We start from the raw sequence: 21,626 nt of genomic DNA on the forward strand, positions 1-21,626 counted from the left end.
CCCGAGTTCAAAAGCACCATGACCAATAAGCAAACTATTTTCAGCAGCAACTTTGTGGAATCAAAACCTTTATTTAAAACAAAGATCAGTTCTAAAATTACCCCAAACATCTGAATGTGATGATGGCAAAAATGTATTATGCCAACAGAATTAGGAGACATCTTGAGAAATATTTAAGATGGTGATAATTAAATAATACTTCTACTTAGCATTCCAATTATACCATGTACTGTTCTGTGCACAACATGGAAACAGTATTATAAAGCCATTGTTTCAGTTTGCTTCCTGTGATACTAATCTCAATCAGGCCGTCAGACGAACAGCCTGCATTTCTAAATGTTAAAGGCTTCCTCTCTAACATTCCCACACAGAACTGCCTACTGTGAAAATCAAAGGGAAATGTGTTACTAAGTTAAGCAGCAAGTTTTATAAAGCAAAACCTGGTATTTTTTACCCTTTTGAACTCTGAGATATACAACCAGCTATTTCCTATTATGATAGGATACAAGGGCCAAGATCAGGTCCTGCAATGCCTGCAGGAGACATGCACCCTGAAATCCAGAAGCTGGGATTTTTGGAGGCACGTAGCAGGAGAGCTCTCAATGAGGGCTCAGATTCATTGCCATTCACCTGCTGGAAGAATGTAGGCATAGATTTCCCTACCTAGCTCTTGGCTTCTCGACATATAAATAATCATTATGCAGAAACAGCTAGTAAAACAGCCCGTGTTACAGAAGTGAAAAGCCCTATTCCGAGTCAGGGAATAATAGGAAGGGGCATGAGACACTCAATGCCAGTGGACTGAGACTGGCAAGCTGCCTATAGCCATCTCTGAAATCCCCTCTGGAGCATCAGCTTGCAGAAAGCTGAGGATGCAGTCCTGGGAAGGACTTTGCTCTCTCCGCACCCAGCAAAACTGCCATGAAATGACAAGCTGTGCTTCTGAACTGTACCCACAAACATGGATACAACCTGGTGTACTAGCAGGTTTTGATAGAATAATAATTCACAAAAATAATAATCAAGCAGTACTTTTTACTGCTTTCTGAAGCCTCTATCAAGCTGCACTGCAAGCTTATTTTAGTGACATTGTATGTGTGTGTGTATATATATACACACATGCAGTAAATGTTATTTTAATGTCCTAATGAATGACAGAGCAAATACTCCCACTTAACTCCAGTTTACACTACGTGTCTAATTATCAGAACTGTTTCCATGAAGACAACATAAAGCAAAGGGGAAGTCTGCAGGCTGGGCAGGCGTTTGCTTGTCATGCACACTGCAGTTCTCCATCTCCTCATCTCCCTGTTCACCTATCAGATTCACTATCAGTCGAATCAGGCTCCTCAAATGCAACACAGAATTAATGGTTAAATTCCAGTCTGCTAAACACGCATGTGAAACTGGGGCAGCTTTGCTTGGGGCTCAGAAAGGGTCTAGAGCACAAGCACGAATGGGGTGTGGACAGGCATCACACAAGCTCAATGTCCATTGTGCTCCATGTTATTGTCACGATGTGAGACTAGCAAGCCCCTTCATCTGTCAGCCAAAACCCTATGACTCTGAATTATACCAGACAGCCTTCCAGTGAAAGCCAATCTGTCTATAAAGACAGCTATTATACAGGAGCCCACCACTGAAAACTTAAATTCTGCTTTGACAGGAACTGATGAGAAAAGCAGCACCCATTAAACATAACCCATATTAAGCAGCTATCGTGGAACAATGGTGTTAAATCAGTCCTGAAAGGCAGCATTTTTTCAACAAAGCTCACCTGCCAGAAACACCTATGCTCAGTTTTACAGCCTTGTAAAGGGTAAGACAGTTCTCAAAGTGATAGAGATTTACTTTGGCCAGAACAGTATTCTACATTCATCAGTCTCAGGAATCTCAGCAAGTGTAAACTGTTAGGCAGTCACATGAGGAATAAACAGTACTCTGAAGTCATCCTGATGATGACAATGAAAGTTCTCTCCTTCATGCCACTTCATTCCAAAGCCTGATAAATTTTATCTTTCAAATATTCTGGGCTTAAGTTTTCAGCCTTCTTGTTTAGCTTGGCTAATTCAAATGTTAGCTAAACTCAAGAATATAAGTAGCGGATGAGGCCTTTACAAACAGTGGGTTTCTGAATTGAGTTCTTTAATTTCAGTGTATTCTTCTTGTCAGAAAATAATACCCAGCTCTTCCAGAAAATCAGCCCCTTTAATATACCTTAAGTTCAAATCCTCAGAACAGAAGCACCGAAGATTTAAAAACCTTTATCTGTATTTCCAGCACCTATATAGATTCAGTGATGGACAAATCTGCATTTGACTGGCACACATTTTAGTGAGCAGATTTACCCTGAGTCAATATTTAGACTGGGGAAGAGATCAGATTTAAAACTAAGCAAACAACACAGAGAAAAATCTCAAAATCACTGACTGCTGCTTCTCTAATGATTCCGTTCCAGATTCCTTTCTAACTCCTGAGTCCTGGTGGTACTTCAAGAGAATGTAATCCAACTATATGAATCACATTGTTTTTCAAACTGTCACAGAAAAATCATACAGATATGTGTATGTATGAATATTATATACTTATATTGAGGTGTCATCACTATCAAATTATATGAGCCTAAACCTTAACACTATGAAGTGCTAAACCAAATGTTTTATCTGTACATTTTTTTCCTCACAAAGAAATTTAAGTTTATTTGAAAAAGTTTACTTTAAACTTAGCAGTTTCTAGGTGAGCAAATGTCTTTTCTGATAATGACGGCATCAGATTATTTCATGCCAAATTTCAGTCATACATATATCTTCTCTTCAGAAGTTTGCTTTCTCTATGGTGTGGCAGTCTCTAGTTCATGTTGTATAAATATTTGAAAAGTTGAAGCTGAGTTTTTATGGGAAAGTTACCACCAATTGGCTTGGTCTATGCCATGTTTAAGAAGGTTTACCTGTTTATGCAACTTCTTCAAGTATTAATTACATGATGAAATCAGAGATGGTTTCCAAACACAGCATATAAACTTTTCTTTTCACAGAAATTAAAAAAAAAAGTTACAATCAGACTCTATAAGCTAAGATTAAAAAAAATACTCATATTGTATACAATAGTCTTAGCAGAACCAAAAAAAAAAAACCCAACCAACCAAAATTACAGCACACCCATAAGCAGAATTGAGTTTGTCATTAGCTTCAGTCTAACTAACAACGAACTGACAACATGATCTTCTAGCAAATGAGATACTTCCTAATAACATTTACTAAAGTAATTGTCGTGGTATGACTTAACTTTCTTTTGCAGAAGAAGTGCAATCGCAACCTTATTGGGAGCTTTGCCATTAATGAAGGAAAAGATGAAATTTTGGGTTTGCCTTTCACAAACAATGCAGTTTTTGTTTTGTTAATGTATTCTTGACACTTACAAGTCAATGTGTGAAAGCTTCCCCAGAAACATAATTTTTTTTCATTGCTCTTACAGGCCACTGAAACCACAGACCGAAGTGATTATTCAATATAGATGGCAAATAAGAATATTTTTAGTTTTATTGGTTTTTGTAGGCTAAAAAATGATGCTGGTTTAAACTTCCTATTAGTCCAACACGAGCAATATTCTGATTACACAGAATCCAGTTATGGTGAGTATTTAAAAGTTGTTTGCTTTAACTATCTTACTCTACCTCATCAAAATCAAAACCTACTACTAGTCGTTGGTGGATAGCACAGTTAGTCCTTTCAAACAAAGTACTGGATCTTCAGAACTTCCCAGAATGCACTGTCACAAATATGCTTTGCCATGCCCAATCCAAATTTTCTTTTTTCAGCACAGAAGCTTAAGATGGATGTTTGAAGTTTGATTAACTCTTAAAAGCTTAAAATCTTGTATCTAATCCTAATAAACTACACTGAAGAGTTTTTGGAGTTTCTTTTTTCAGAGAGGCAAAACTGTTGTTTTGGTATCAAAGACCCTTCTATGACAAATACCACTTTTTCTATCCCAAACAAAGCATGTGTAATTCTGATGACAAAACCCTACCAACCTATCTTTAAATCTAGCTGTAGTCTCACAACACAAGCAGCTGTGTTCTGTTGTCACTTTAAGGAGTCAGTATACAGAGAATGTGTATAGTCTTAGCAGCTGCCATCAACTAGCATTGAAGACTTCTTTGCCAGATATTACCTGAGGACAGAAGCTTGTGAGTTCGTAGGAAACTGATTGCCAAGCGCATTATGGATGCCTTGTCCAGGTGGGAACTGATGTTGTGGGGCAGGGGCAGCTCATGTGCCAGTTCATAGAAAACTTCAGTCTCTTTGCTTCTTCTGCATCTTGCTGCATCTCTTGATTTCTCCTTCCTCCGCTCAGAACTGCTCCTGGTAGGTAAAGGAGAGAAAGGAAAGGACATTTCTTCAAATGCAATTCATAACCCAGGAGAGGCATCTACAAAAGTAAATAACCTCAGCAATTAATCTATTTGTTCCTTTCAAAATGTGAATTAAGAGAGGACTACCACATCTGGAAAGGGCTTTGATTCTACATAAGTCAGTTTTGGACACACAGCTGAGTGTAATAGGATCAAGATCCGCCTTAGGCAAGAGATTCAAAATGGAAGTGCTAACGATTATTCCTGTGATTCAGGGCTTGTTAAAAATAAAAATGTTGTTTGTTCAATCTAAATTAATTTACTTGAAATATACTTGGAGATAAGGTGCAATCCATTTTAAAGCTGGAACAATTACAGTGCATGTGAATGTGCTGTAGATATTTCAATGTTACAGAGTTAGTGTAGTGCACATTGAAATAAAAGTAGTAATAGGGTATCAAACAGTGTGCATACATACAACCATCTCAGCTATCAATCCAACACTACTCTGGAAAACCACCTTTCCTTGACCATGAAGAATACAATGTGGGAAAGAAATTACTGTTGCTTGCAAGAAACCCATCCTTTATAGAAGCTATTGTAACTAAAACCACCTCATTGGCTATGAAAATATAGATCCTTCTTGAGTAAAATAATGTGACCAATAGAGCTAGCCACCTTCAAATTCTGCAGAGAACAGAAGAGCAGGAAATAATAAAGAGGAAGACAGTATTTTATGAAGCAGGGATGCAAAATTAAGCCACTCTGGGCCATAAAGCTACATTTAACATTGCAACAGACACAAAAGCTGTATGTATAATGGATCTAGAATAGGACAGTTTAAGAAGGCACTTTGCTGACTCTATAGTTCTTCTAGAAAGTACAAGTCCTATTTCAGAACACAAAGAACATGAATCCATTCAAAACCATCAGCCATGTAGCTCTGCTGATAATATACTACCAGTTTCCTTCACTTGAACAAGTCCTTGTTTCGCACCTTATTCAGCCAGCAAAAAATACATCTGTTTTCAGGCAGACTCCTGTAACACTATGCCAGTGCAAATGGCACAGCTTGGATGAGCACAGAACAGGGCATGGAGAAGATCAGCCCCACCATTTTTTGCTGTTATAGCTGCATATTCATTTGTAGAATCACCAGTGGCAGCTTGCCATTTTCAATGCTGCCTAATAATGATTTTATAACCTGCTTTTTCCAGCATCCATATAAAATAATGAGCCCATAAACTAAATATATATTTAAAAATATTTTAAAGATAATATTAATACATAGGAATGTATTCTAAAGAAGATGAATATTTCTAGAAGACCTAGACTGCTTGCAAAAACCTCTAGCATGGAAACGGCAGGTGGCTCCATAAATCAGAAAGAAGGAAAAACAGCCAAGGTGTGTGTTAAGTGCTAAGAGTAAAGCTGTTTGCTGGGGCCCAGTCAAAGCTCAGGGATCACAGAGGTGCTCACCAGTGGGTGTGCAAACAGGACAAGGGACCTCATAAATGCTTATGTTATCTTCTCAAGATTCATGATCAGCCCTCAGCAAAACTCTTTCACAATTATTTTGCCTGAAGTGAATATTTTCTAACATGGCATCTGTTATAGGAGGTATGCACAGGATGAGACCTACACATATTACAGTACACAATGGCAGGATCCAACTTTGATGACTTCAGGGACATTGTTGGAGCAAACTCTGACCCAACCCGAGTTTAAATCTAAAGGCACAGGTGACATTAACTTCTTATTTTTACCCTTGACAAGAAAGAGTCATACTACACTCAAATAAAAATAGTCCTTTTGTAGTAGTACAGCTATCCAAAAAGATACAACAGAAAATGCTCCGTGTTCTGGGATAGGTGCTGGAAGAAGCACAGCCATGTGAACTACTTACACTGATGCTTCTTTCAGAGGTACGTCTTGCTCTAAAGAAAAGTGTGTTGACACTGTACCTATAAAGATGTCTGACTAGGAATAAATCTTTTCAGTTTCTAATTCTACCAAAAAAATGAAAGAGTAAAACCAAACCAAAACTAAGCAGAACAAAAACTACGTGGCCTTGTTTGTGAGAATTTCCAGTGCACCTTGGAAAATTTAACTTGAACCATAAATGTTTGAGCTCTGCTCTAAATCCTGAGCTCACTAATTTTGCATTAGAACCAATCTGGGCAAAACAAGATTCAGTCCCTCCTCATTTAAATATGAAACTTTGAGAATGAAGTCCAAAGCCATGTCGCAATTTGTGCAGTAAAAATGGGTTGTAGAAGACAGGATCTCTCATGATACCACTCTGGCCACAAATTAAAATACTTAGTTTTGCTTACTTCTGTAAACATATTTTTGAAGTTTGGCTAATGAGACAAGCTGGTTTTATTAACCATGTGTTGGTCAAGGTTTCTAATAACTAATGTTATGCTCAAGAGAGTGATTTTTCTTCACGGCAGATACTTTCCCTCAATACTGCTTGACTGCTTTGCTCAGTGTCTCCACAGAGACACACCACACCAGAGCTTTCTGACATCAGGAAACAAGGGGAGGAATCAGTCTGCCTCCTTGCTTTCAAAAGACTTTCTTGCTCACTCATTACCTTTTTCAAATAAACAAATTGCCTGTTAATCATTTCCCTCTGTAGCTTCTAGCATCTCAATTTTCTTCCCTCCATCCCTTTCTCCACACAGCCTCACATTGCATCATTATTGTAGCCAGCCCAGCACAAGCACATCAAAACATCCCCACACAGCTTTCTTCCCCCACCTCCCTGAGAGAACCACGTCAAAATTGGTCATTCTGCGCAAAAGCCTCTACAAAAATGCAGCCTAGTGACAGACTTCAGCAAAAAGCTGTATTTCCATGGTTCCTGATTGCAGATGGCAGGCAATTACATCTCTCTGCAGTTACCTTATTTTATGCCCAGGACTAGCATTTTACTCTCATTGAGGCTGGACTACCCACAGCTAAAAGGTGAAAACTCAAAGACTCAACAATCTGACTATTTGAAGGCCAGTGAGAAAGGCTGACACCAATTCCTCTTCACACATCACTAGGACAACAGAGAAAAGGCCCAGGCTCTAGCTAATTTATGAATCATTCCCTCCCAGTACATAAGCCATCACTTATGTAGCAAAAAAAAGTGCACGTGTGCATCACTGCTTGGAGAAAGTGACGCAAGCAGAAACTTCACTCATACACACCCCAGTCATATGTTTTAAATTGCAGAGGGGAGACAGAAGAGAAAGTCACACCTTCACAGTGGAATCACCACATGACCATCCCCAGTGACAAAAAAGGAATGGAAAAGCTCAGATCTAGGGATACTGAGCTGAGGAACAGGCCTGTGGGCTCCAACCAAGATTCACCTACACAGAAGGTGGCCAAAAGGCTGGAGGAGACGGAAAAGGAAGACATAGCTTCTCAGCTAGCACTCACCCAGGGCTGCCAGACAATTCTTGGGAGGCATGGCACTTACAGGTACAGAAGCCATAGGGATCGAAAAAGTTAAGGTGGCACAGGTAGCACCCTGCCACAGAACACTGTACCCCTAGGATGGCTGTCTACATGATTTCCCACTCCCTCCTGGCATGTTTAGTTGGCACCCTCAAAACAGATTTTGAGGTGATTGATGCATGTGAGCAAATATGACAACTAGCAAGTATTTGCCTCCTCAGGTGAAGATCCCAACTTTTCAGGAGCAAAATCTCTCCATACTTCATCCAAGAACTCAAACAACAAACTGGTTCCAAAGCCACCCCCATGCACAGGAACAGAACACCTATCATAAGTGTGTGAAGGGGGTGTAGAAATGCCCTGCATGGATCTGAGGAACGACATTCCTGTCCCCTTGCTCATCTCCAACAACCCCTTGCGACACAGTTTCACTGAAATCATCCAGAATGCCTGCAGACAGAGGTCTTGCACATTCAGAATGAAGATGATAATCAGGCTTTCTGAAGCCTCTTTTACTGCAGGACTGGAAACTCCAGGCATGGCAACATATTGGTAAAACCCGAAGCCCCATGTAACAGATCTGGCTTAAATAACCTTGTGGAACTATCACATGAGCTGAGGGATAGTCTTCCTGACCCTGGGAAGTAGCTGGCAAAAACTCCGGGGCAGCCAGTGTAGGAGAAAGGCTGTGCTGCTGCCACTGCCCTGCCTGGGATTTTACATGAAGGCATATAACATCACTCATTAGTCTGAAGTAAGGTTAGGCATCCACACAACCCTCCTGAGCACAGCAGACAGGGACTGACCTGGGTTTTGATCCCATTTCCACTGATTGTAACCAGGCGCCCTCTTTGCAGTCTCAATCCTACCAGTACTTAATCCCCACCAATAATCCTGCCTACCACTTCTACGCACACATCTCCCTGGTCCTTCCCACAGGCAGTTACCCGTTCAAAGCCTTTGGTACCCACTCAGCTGACGACAGTGCCAGGTGGTCAGCTTCAGCGATCTTTCCTTCTGTCAAGGACATCAGTGGCTTTCTTTAAGTTGATGGAGGGGACTTGCTGAGATACAATCTTCTGCTCAGTGTTCCACCGATCTCAACAAGTCCATGTGGGTCGATATTTCCGTTGTGCACACACACACACACGCTTGCTGAAGACCAGGCAGCACAAGCAGTCGCATTGAAATATACTCCCACTTTGTAGGCTCCAGATAACAGAAGCTTTTATGGAAAACGTAATCTGCACCTTGCACAAAAATACCTTATACGTAATCCAGTAGCCTTCACTCATACACACGTACTGCATGACACATTCGTACCATGCTTTGAAATACACAGTTCAGATTGACTTGCTTGAGTTTACTTCATGATTTTTGTGACCCTTGGACTTTGCTTCAAACTGCTGTGTATGCAAGCTAGTAAAACAACAAGCATATTACTTTACATCCAATGTCTGGTTATTAAAAGTTTCTAGCTCCAGCACTTTACAGGTCAAGAATCCACAGTTAATTAAGCTGTCACTTGAAATGTCTGTAGTAAATGCTCATTTCAAATGGTTTAGAGCTAAAGCTTCAAATGCTAACTTGCAGAACAAGAAAAATACATTCTAAGGACATAAAGAGCAAAAATATTTTACAGTACAGATAAACAAAAAAAGATCAAGCACCTAGCATGCATATATATATAAAAAATACATTTCAAACCTGTAAAAACTCAGTGATAGTATGTATATTAACAGATAACAACTAAAGAGTTATTTCACACTAACAAATCCATTTTTTGCTGTGTGTTTTTATTTTATCTTCCGCTCAGCAGATCTCTAGGTGACTTGTGAACCAGGATAATATCTAAAAGAGAGTTTTGCTGACATTAAGGCACTCCACAGCTATCTCAGAACCACACTGCTTGAGAGCCCTGAAGATGTGCTTGCACAGACACCAAGCAGCCAGCAGTCACGCATACTTAGCCTTAACATTCCTTTTAAAAGTTTTTGCAATCATTCTACCTGACAAGCAGTTTATTCTGGATGGCTCGCTGTGCTGGTGAAAGCCTTCTCTGTTAAAGTAATAAAAGTGACCAGCAGTAAATAAAAACTCCTACAAACAACAATTTACTTGCTCACCAGAAACCCGCATAGAGTGCCATACAGATCCTTCCTTATACCTCTTTTCAGTGATAATAATTTCTGAAGTCTGAGTAGATACCATATGCCCAAGTTCAGCACAGCAACAAGAGCAATAGGAAGGGGAAGAACACAGATGTATTCTTGGACAGAGAAAAAAAAAAAAAAACAGCTTGAAAGTGTGTGGAGTACTCATGCCAGGGAAGTGCTACAGTAGCGTTGCTGCACCTTGGGATGTGGTACCCAGTACACAGACAAAACAAACACAAGTGAGGCCAAAATGGGGAATTTGTTAATAGAGGAAATGAGAGTTCGCAGGTAATGAGAAAAGCTACTAGCAGAAAGGGCTATTACAAAAATAAGGAAATGAAAGCTTTCCACCCTTCCTTTAAAGCTGCCCTAACTCACAGTAACTCACCAGCAACTCCTTGGTTTGATTGGGGGGATTTCTTGCATTTCTGTTCATAACCAATAAACAACAAATCACTGATAGTTCAGTAAACCTTGGCACCTACTACCATATCAATATGTGATACAATCCTTTCCTCCAAGTTTAAAACCAATGATGAGAGACAGAAAAATGAGAAACAAGAGTCTCTCAGGGACAGAGAGCCAAGAGTTCATGGTAAGGGCAAGGAACTCATTTCCATTTTCATTAGGCCTTTACAAAGGATTCTTGGCTAGTATGGTTAGACCTTTTGGTGTCTTTTAGCATATTTATGGTTCACTAAGTCCATGCCATCCCAGGACCACCACAGCTGACAGTAACACAAGCCCAGAAATATGTTTTACTGAATGGGGAACATATCAGCTCTTTAGATAGCATAAATTCCTTATGAACTCCAGTGTCTGAAGCTCTAATGCTACCTTTAATCTTAATACAAATCCAGAACAGCTTAATTATTTCATTTATTTTCATGACCATTCCTGGCATTTATTTCTGCAAAAAGGTGGTACTAAGACAAATGTTTATACCACTAGCATCCTTTTCTTTGTAGCACTACCTGTATATAATGGAGCTACTAAAGAAAAACACTTTGCACCTGCAATTTAAACTATCATTGTGAATATCGAAGTTGTCATAGCAGGTAAATAGTACTTTGGGAGTTCAATGTTGAAAACCTTACTGAGGCTTCAGGAGCACTTACTTTTTTTTTTTTTTTTTTTTTTTTTTTTTTTTTACAGCATTTAGGGTCACAGTATGTCACCCGAGTCTGATAATTTTAATCACAGTAAGCAATACAATGTCTACAGGATTTATGTTCTACCATTTTTTCTCTTGTTTTATGAGTACCTTGAACCAGCAAGATAAGTATTAGGATTTCGGCAGCCATTAATCTGGTCCTGGATTATTTTACAATGCTGTGAGTGCAGCCTGTCCTGCACTGGCCATGCCAGCACAAGCCTGCTATCTCAGAGGATGTGGCAAACGTTGCTTCTGCAGTAAGGCACAGCCCCATGGAACCATGGCATGCAGAGAATATGTCAGGCTGCTGTTCTATCAGCAGTTAGAACAGATAGAGGCATTGCCTTTATGCCTTTTCAACCCATTCCCAGGACTGGGGATAGATGGCAAGGAGACTTTTCTTGTGGCTCAGTTTTCAGGCAGAGCAGTTTTCTGCTTCATGTCACTGTGTGCATAGCAAGCCCCAGTGCTCGTCACAGAAAGGGTCAGGACAGCTCTGCATCACCCTTGTAAAGCTGCAGTGGCTCACACTTAAAGCAGAGGAGTCTTCTCAAATAGAAAGAAAATTTGGAGAAAAGGAGCCCAGCATACAGTCAAATCTCAGAGAAGCAAAATGTCATTTAAATTCAGTCTTTCCTCCCCAGACTGGTTTTGCACTGCTCTGCTCCATCAAGATACAGGATCATGGATTCCTTCCCTGTGGCAATCAACTCTTTGATAGCAGCCAAGACACAGCAAGCTTCAGAGATAACCTGCAGACTTAAAAAGCTCAACAACAAACCCATTAAACAATACAACAAAAAGGATTGTTTCAATGTTGACCAAAACTAAATTTGCTTTAAAAATCAGCAAAATTTTTGGTGGTGATAAGTGAACCGCCCTGCTTTTCTCCATAGCTTCTACTTACATGTGCAAGAGTCCCTGCAGCACAACTGGAGCAGGCATCACATCATTGCAGCAGAGATAAGGTTATGACAATGCACAACCTAAGATCTCTATCAATGATTTGTGTTTGAGAGATTACAGACCCTTTTATCTCATGGCATTACCTGTAATAATCAGTCAATTTTGACAGCTAATCTAGAGGTCCATACAGATTGCTGTTCAGAAGCTCAGCAGGTATTGCTAAGATCTGTTTTCAGATAACTCAACTATTTACCTACACTAAAAAACACATACCAAAGGCTGTGCTTTATCTCTTCACCAGTAGGTTAAAGCTAGAGGTGAAGAAAGTACAATTCGTATGCTGAGGGGGACTCCAGAAGCTGGAATCAAAACTAGCCTAATTTTTCAGATAGAGCACTTGACCACATCCCAGCCCATCCCAGCTCACAACTAGCATTATTTATCAAGATGGCACAGAGGCAATGAGGACAGCTTTCAATTAGGCTTCATTTGAAGCCTAAGGGACAAACATTGCCATCACATGACTTTACTATCAGTAGTACACACAGCGACACTTGAGCCTCAAACCCACTCAGCCGTAAATGGTTGGGAGTCATGCTGAACATTGTCGACAAATCCTGAATTTTAGCACTGTCTTAACTCTCAGGCAATACCCATTGACTCCTGAAGGTAGAAACTGTGGCACTTTGTCAGGCTCAGACCAAAATACCACATTTTATCTCATCACACTGGCACATTTGCTGACAGGTTCACACAAGGGGCCTTTGTGGGTAGGAACAATGTGAGGTGCGCACAGCACAGGAAAATGGGTGGTGACCACCAAGGGCTGGAAAAAAAGCTTCTTTCAAAGGAAGGTCTTTGAAAAGATTCGTTACACCCCACCCAGTTATTTTCATTACAGTATTTCAGTACATTAGAACAACACAGAGAAAATAAACAGCACACCCTTCAATATGTTGTAGGTTCTCCAACCCTTGAAAAGAGATCAACAAAGTACAAAGATGCAGAAACCTTCACCAAATGAAGCCATGCAAGCTTCATTAGCCAAAACTGTCCCCACAATCTTTCTACTCTCATGCATCTCCAAGGCTCTCTATGTAAGCCAACTCAATTAGACATCTTTATTCCCAGAATAATCAAAATTTAGACCTGTGTTGCCTGGTAAATGATAATGAGCATTCACAGGGATCTTAAAGTAAATATATTGTCACAATTAAATAGAGTGCTATATAAGTTAACGACCCTCAATAATGCATTTCAGCATTTTTTTCCTAATTCTGCCAATTAAAACAGTAGCTAGAACTAATAAAATATTTTGAGTTAAAACATCTGCAAGACAGAAAATAAATAAAGAGAAATAAAGCAAATCCATAATGAAATGAGTCTCTTAAAGCAGCAGTTATTTGAAGACTGGAGGCCAATCTTTGAAAGCATGAAGGCCATGCCCTCACACAGGCTTGCCTTCATCACAGTTGGTGAGGTTACCAACAGGGCAAAGCTCAAGTGGATGAACTCCCCAAGCCTCCTTCTCCTAAGGCTTTAGGTTGCTCTGTGATGATACCCTCTATAGCACCCTTACTTCCACTTCCATGTTCAGTATATGAAGACAGCAGAGCATCTATAAGGGAAATCTGGCCACTTAGTTTCACTTTGTTCCAAGCACAGCGTCTCTGCATGGATGCTCTGAAGACTGCAGTGATGTCACAGACCAGTTTGAAATGAAACTGTTTTGTCTCCTTTAGAGAATGCTTGTAACAGTCATTAAAACGACTCTGTGACATTGCCTGTTACTAAGCCATGCCTTGTCCTTCCTGAGTGTCAACTCTTCCAGAAATACAGTTAGGAAAACAGCTGTTGCAATAAAATCTTCATGAAATTATGCCAACCCTTCTTTACTTTTGTGGACCTTGATCATTTCAACATGCATTTGGTTATGATGGAAGTTAATGGTTTTGCCCTGTCTATCTCTTGGTGACTTGTAGCCATTCACAGTAAGAAGATGGATGTGCAGAAAGACAGATTAAACAGCCATTTCTTTGGCAAGCAGGCAATAATAATTCTTGAGAATAACAATACAGGCACTCTAATTTTGATCATTCCATGTAACACAGTTTCCTCCACTTCCTGCAACAACGATCGAGTGCAGATCCTGAGAGACAGGCTACATTTTTGCCCTCTAGAGTGTGAGCTTTGTCTATACAAACATCCTGGGACAGAGCTCATTCTTAGTTCCTGCTTTCTTTTTAGGAGGCTGTTATTTTATACAGTAGCTCTTTAATTGTTGTTCTGCTCTTAATTATGTCACCAGGCAAACTGGAATACAATAAATTTGCATGTTGTGCTTTTAATCTCTCATTAGTATTCAAGTCTGTTATTAATTTGAGTCACAGAATCAACCATGTTGGCAGAGACCTCCAAGATCATCAAGTCCAACTGATCACCCAACCCTAACTAATCAACTAGACCATGGCACTAAGTGCCTCATCCAATCTTTTCTTAAACACCTCCAGGGACATCAACCTGATCACCTCCCTGGGCAGCCCATTCCAATGGGCAATCACTCTTTCTGCGAAGAGCTTCTCTCTAAGATCAAGCCTAAACTTCCCTCTACACAGCTTGAGTCTGTGTTCTCTCATTCTTTTGCTGGTTGCCTGGGAGAAGAGACCAACCCCCACCTGGCTACAGTCCCCCTTCAAGCAGTTGTAGACGGCAATAAGGTCTTCCTTGAGCCTCCTCTTCTCCAGGCTAAACAACCCCAGCTCCCTCAGCCTGTCCTCATGGGGCTTGTGCTCCAGACCCCTCACCAGCCTTGTTGCCCTTCTCTGGACACATTTGAGCAACTCAACATCTTTCTTGAATTGAGGGGCCCAGAACTGGACACAATACTCAGCCTAACCAGTGCTGAGTACAGGGGCAGAATGACTTCCCTGCTCCTGACCTGGGGTGAATTGTCTTCTCCTCTTACTCTGAGAGAAAAGGATTGAACCAAAGGGTCAGCCTACTTAGTTACCTGGCCAAAAAACCAGCAGGCATTTTAGCCAAGTCAGGCAATTCCCTTAAATTTACAGGTAGAATCAGAAGCTGGAGTAAGGTAACTTGGTGGCAATTGGTGTCTTCTCTGTCCAGCCCCAATACACACCTTCAGCTCCTGGCAAAGACTCCTTTGTCTACTGGCCATGCCCTGAAGAGCCTTCTCACTGCTGCCCAGCCTCTCTGCACCAACTGCTACAGCAGAAGTCAGAAGGACATCAAAACTCCAGTACTTGAGGAGGAAACATTTGTGGCCTTTCCACACTTAACTGCAGTATTTAAAATATTTTTTAAATTAAGGCTTGGTTCTGTAGGGAAATGGCCACCACTTCTTGTAGCACATCAGCCTGAATAATTATTTGCTCAACAAACATTCAAACGGAACTGATACAGAGACATGCTGTGCTGTAATAGAAAGTAAATAACTGGATCCAGTCTTTTTTTCCCTGGTGCTTCTTGCTTTATTGTTTCCTACCTGCTTACTCTTCAAAATTCTATGTATTTACAATTAAAGGATGGTTACTCTAAACAAAAATGAAAGATGAAGATGAATGGGAAGCAGCAATACAAGGAAGCATTCAGTGTCTATAAAAAGATAAATTCCCTTGAAGAAATTAAATTTCTTCACATTTTCAAAATTTTGCTTCAGAACTCTGAATTAACACATAGGCATTTTGCTGTTATTCCTGTTGGAGCATTTATTCTCCTCAAACAAGACACATATACATATATTTGCCAAATTTACCCAAGAGGGTAGAAGATGGGAGTCTAGTAACTAACAGGGAGGTGGTTGGGGCCCCATCTCTAGAGATATTCAAGATGAGGCTCGACAGGGCTTTGGGAAACCTGATGTAGTTGAGGATGTTCCTGCTTACTGCAGAAGGGGTTGGACTAGATAACTTTTGGTGGTGCCTTCCAACCCAGACCATTCTATGATAAATTCTGTTCATGATAACTATAGGAATGTAAAACTCAGTTCCTCCAGAAAATAAGCTACTTTTTTTGTTTAATTTGATAAAATCCACAATTGTCAGCTTACTTAACAAGAAAAACATTACAATCAGACAGGTCTTGGGCATCTATCAGAACTTGCATCTGTCAAGGTGTGGTTACTTCTGTATTTCACCACTTTGCATTTTAACTGCATAGCAGTCAAATTTATGACAAGAAAGCCTAAGATACGCACAGTGAAATGCACGCAATTCTATCAGTACATTCATAAGGGGTTACATCATTTGCAGAAAACAGACGATACTTCCCAAGGAAGGGACAGGCACTCTTATCCCTTTGGGGTCAACTCTCAATAACTATCAACACTGTTTTGTAAACATAACTTATGCCTCCTTACAGCATTCTTGGAAAATGCCAATTTTATTTTTCTTGTCGTTTCCTAAATTAAGTAACTTAACTGAACTGCAGGATTGTTCTAAAAATGACTGCTTTCTTAGAAGTAGAAAGGGGGAAAAAAAAAGCTACACTTTCTGCCAAAACTGGTGATTTTGTTAGAAAACACAAGTGGGATGGTAAGGAGGTGAAAGATGAGTTATACTGCGAAACAATTGTACCACAAGGAGGGATGAAGAGAGAGCACCATGTGCCCATGTTGATACAAGTTGAATTCAAAAAGTACCATTGCTTCTTGGATGAAGTTGACTTGTGTCTGTGTGCCAGTATAGTTAGCTACATTTTTACAAAACATTCTGCTATGGCCAGGAGTACCTATAAAAAGATTTTTACCCATCATAGACAGGGAAAAAAGAGAAAATGAAAGAAAAAAAAAAAAAAAAAAAAAGAGAAAATCCTTTCACTCAGCATGTGAATAAATGTTTAACTCTTTTACTGGAATAGCTATACGCTACTGTGAAACGTGTAAGACCAAGAAACCTTTATGATACAATGCATGTAGAAAACAACAGTAATAATTAAAGAGCAAGGCATAGCACACCTAATGGAGTCAATCTAAATATCAACTCCCCACCCCATTCGTACTATTTCCTCATTCAGATAATGGACTTCCACCAGTTTCTGTTGACCCTTCCACTAGTCTTTCAAAGAAAACTTGAAAACATTGGGGGAAAACAAAATCCCCAAGGACTCCAAAAGAACATTCCAACTACTGTTTTTCCACATAGCGGGGTCCAGTATCTCAGATCCTAAGAATCAAGTAGATGATTTTCTGGAATGACAGTAAATAAAGCTTTATTATCTATCATAAATGTTTACCACAGCTGAGAAGAGGCTGTTTAGCTTTAACCAGCAAAAGCTGGACAAAACCCTTCTGAAAGCACAGTGAGTAAAACTAACCCACAGTGTGACAACAAATAGGGAAGTCCACTGATCTGCTGTATTTTTGATTAAGCTTTGAAAGGTAGGGCATAGGCCTGTGTTTCTGCAGACACAAGGATTTTATTTACTATGATTACAGCATGTTTTACCAAAATGCTGAATGAAGATATGTTTCCCTGAAGCTCTGGTTTACTAACAGCTCAGGGAGAAGGATGAATGACAGTGTCAAACCTCATAAGCCCAGAAAAGGAAGAATTCAACATCAACTTCTCTAACCTGAGGATCAGAGCTTGCAGGATTAGCTTGAACTAATACAATTAGAATGTGAGCATTTCTTTAGAAGAACAATCTAGCCAATTTAAGTAACTTTCAGGGATGGAGAATCAACCCACTGTAACATTTAGTAGGTTGCTCTACTGGTCAGGCACCTTCACTGTTAAAATATTTGCACAGATTTTATTTTCCCTCAGTAAGAATTAATTTCTTACTGCCTATTTTTATAAGGAAGAAGTTATTTTGGGCACATAGGTGTGCCAACCCAATGGCACTTGACTTTCAGCCTCTAATATTCCGAAAAATCTCCTGCCCAGCAGGTTGCATCACTGGCATGTTCTGTGCAGAAACAAGGTGCAAATTCAAAACAAACATTTTAACACGAAAAAAAACTTCAGGTTAAGCAGGAAAGAATGCAAAATTACAAATTGGAGTCTGGCCAGAGGGAAGAGGAAAGACGGAGAAACAAACAAGATAAGCTACAGGGATTGGGGAGAAAAAAATTCCCCCCACAAACCTCTCCACTCCCCTGCCCCAGTTCCCAGAAAATAGTGTTTGTACCTACTCTGCCGTCTCCTCCTGCCCTAAGCATGTACCAGCCACAGCATACCCTTACTTAGGTGCTCTCAGAATTACACTATCATAGTTTTTCCAGGTATGAATGTAGATGTCTACAGATGAGTTGCTCTGAGCAGTAAAAATCAAAGGGCAGCTACAGGTGGCAGCTGCAAAGCCTCTTGCTGTGTGACCTCTCCTCGGCAGTTATATGTGAAGGACACAATGCCATGGAGCATATTCTTCAGTTTAGGGTTGACTCAAAAAGTGTCTCTCTCATGTGTTTGGCAACTGCAGCTATTTAAATTATAATCATGAAATGTTAAACTCCTCACACAGCAACAAAATTACTGGGAAAAACATCCGTGATGTGAGGAGTGGGATGGCCCATGTCTGACCCATCAAGACCCCAACCCAGGGCGAGGAAGCAGTACTGGCACTTACACACACAGGGAACCCACACACATGAAGGACAGACAAACTCCACTGAAAATCCATCTGAACAATGGTATTTACGGCACAAAGGAGGAGTATACAGTGGGGACACAACACAGTCCAGGACGAAGGCCTAGCCTGCAACACTACAAAGGCAAAGTCTCCCATCCCCAAGTCCCACTATGGGATATCATATCACACCTGTCCCTGGGACCAGCTCTCGCCTCACCACATTAACTTAAATGGAATTATCCTGACTTGCGTGAATAGGAGACCAGAACACAGCTCTTCAAAATGAGTTTTATTTTATGTTTATTGGCACTAAAACAAGACAAGAAAACGGGAAACACTTTGCTCTCAGATTCTTCTGGGGCATACCACACTCCCTACACCAGATCAGTTACTAGTAGGCAGTGACTATTTGGCATGGGAAGGAACATCCAAATTTCTGCATAAGCTCTATTACTTGTCTACCAAGACATGAATAAAAATATTAAAAAACAAAGTAGGTAGAAACAACAGTTCAGGGGGAAGCGTAAACAGAACAAGGGGTCTGCACGGGAAAAGCTCTACAAGCCTATTACAAAACCACAAAAAGTTTCACATAATTCTACAGACCAAGGAAGAGTGAATGTTTAGCTAGTCTGATACAGAATTTCCAGTGTCTCAATAGAATTCTGTTTCAGGATTAAAGAATAAAATTATTGAGGAATATTTGAAATTGACACCACTTTAAAGAAGGCAAGAAGGGCCACTAACAGACCTTCACTGAATGATATTTTGTACCATACAGAGGCCTGAGGCATGGAGAGAACTGGAAACCAGATTTTTATCAAACCATCTCTGGAGGAAGTAGATAACACAATTCAGAAAATAGGAGAAAGATTTGGGAGTGCTGCCACCAGATTTAGGGAAAGGAAAGGGAATGCAGACAACCAAATCGAAACAAAACCAACAAAATACCCCAGCAAACAACCTATGGGTATAGAAAAACTTCAAGAGCATGGAAAATTTGCAGACCTAGAATTAGATTAATAGAGAAGTGAAGAACTTTTCACCCTAGGTGTCTTGCTTCACATAGGGTAAAAGGTACAAGTGTGGCTCAACTACAGGAATACATGGACTTGTCCCAGTTATGCAAGCAGTGATCATCTTAATTAACCAAGGTTTGAGAAGAGTCAGAAGGATAAAGATTAATCCTACTTAACTTCATGAATAACACTTTTCAGAACAAAAGCACCCAACGTGCCCAGTAGCTTCATCAGCTTGATGTATCAAGACTTAGTAGATCAGAAATGGTCTCAAAGGAGCCACTTCTCATCCCCACAAGGGTACTGTAAAGAAGAAAAATTATTGCATAAAAACTTTACAGAAAAGATAAGATACCCTGTATTAAGCAGTACCTTCATATAAATATACGACTACAACTATGAAAATACAACTCAGTTCTCAAAAAAAAAAATCTAAAAAAAATCTAGAATAAATCTTAAATCAAGATTTGTTTCCTGCTTGCTCAAATATTTTTCCCCATGATGCTGCCCACTAACTTGCACAGTCCTCATCCATGTGGAGCTCCCATGACCATTGGCTCAGTGAGCACCATTTTAGTACTTGCACATTCAAGATCACTCCCAGCCCTTCTCAGAAGGTACATGTTCTCCTAATGGGAACAACTCTTCCTTGGAGCAGAGACAATTTCATTTAGTGAAAAGCCTTTTGCACTGCCTTTTCCAGTTTTGGCCTGAATAAACTTCTTATAATGACCGTCTGTCCAAACACCTCAGGTCTTCCATGCTTTATCACTTATCTGGCTGCCCACCTAAACTACCTAAACTGGCTTATTTTCTAGTGTGCTTCTGACACATCACAAGCCAAGAGATGTAGAGCACTTGCAACCTGATCTCTGAAGATAGACAGAAAGTTTAGACAAGAGCTTAGTCCAAGACCAGCCATTCTCAGGACTTAATTCTACAGTAGTGTGCAACTCCATATATGTCTCACACTAAATTTTCAGAAAAGACACCATTTTCCTAATGCGCTCAATGTTTCACACTGCTGTTTTCAGTAGTTTTGTGGTCTACACCTCTATTTCACCCTGTCATCAGGGAACAGGGGACCATTTTTTGCAGTGAAATTGTTTTGTTAAACATCTATTTATATCTACAAGATTACAAGTATGTATGTAAACATGACAAACAGCAGAGCTACCCGTTTCTTCATTGTCTTCACATGATGCTGGCCTTGATTTCTCAACAAACAGTTTTGCTACTCCACATCGTTTTCTGATGCTTTTTGTTAACCCATATATAAACATGGTGCCAACACATGACACTGCTTTACTATCCAGCTATGGCAATATGGCTTTGGTGTTACTCAAAGTTTTCCATCACTGAAGGAAGGAGCTTGTGTATCACAACCCTGCCTGTTTGTTGTTTGCTACTCTAGACCAGCACGCAGATCGCTGCCACCATGCTTTGAGGTTATTTCCATTAATTTTGTGTTATATCAGTAAAGTAAAATGTAGGTTTTCTTCCAACATGGCATTATGATTATTCCATTATATCGATAACTAATTACTATGCCACTAAATGCATCTTTGAGGGCAACTTTAACTTATTTAACAGTACTGCAAAAGAAGAACTTAATTATCTGTTCTGCTATAAACACATTTTTAATAGCACACTTTTTTTCTAAACACTTTGACGCTGCAGAAGGAATGAAGCAAGGCGCAAAATGGACACAACACAGAAGCAAAGTTCAAAAGTATTATAGCATTATAAATTCATAGTAATAAATAGTAAAGCACTTCAAAACAACACTGACCCATATCACTTACAAGATTAACACAAAAGGTTTTGTCAGATAAAAGTACTTAATAAAGTTTATACATGTGGTATTTTCTCCTACATTACACAAGAAAAAAAATCGATATATTCATGCTCAACACAATATTAAAACAAAAAAAGAATAGTCTGAGCAGCGGGAATAAGACTGTGTGCTCTAGCTAATTTGATGCACA

The 21,626-nt window shown here is 39.9% G+C and overlaps 1 protein-coding gene across 2 annotated transcripts in view; it reads right to left on the bottom strand.

Annotated features, from left to right (window-relative positions):
• Nucleotides 1-21,626, bottom strand: part of EPAS1 (endothelial PAS domain protein 1) — an 80,640-nt gene that overhangs the window by 34,039 nt on the left and 24,975 nt on the right. For both annotated transcript variants that reach the window (XM_054399262.1, XM_054399261.1), the window contains exon 2: nucleotides 4,174-4,364. In XM_054399262.1, coding sequence (XP_054255237.1) covers nucleotides 4,174-4,364 — 191 coding nt within the window. The remainder of the gene's footprint in view (nucleotides 1-4,173; nucleotides 4,365-21,626) is intronic.

Source organism: Indicator indicator, chromosome 2 (assembly GCF_027791375.1).
Source record: "Indicator indicator isolate 239-I01 chromosome 2, UM_Iind_1.1, whole genome shotgun sequence".
NCBI lineage: Eukaryota > Metazoa > Chordata > Aves > Piciformes > Indicatoridae > Indicator > Indicator indicator.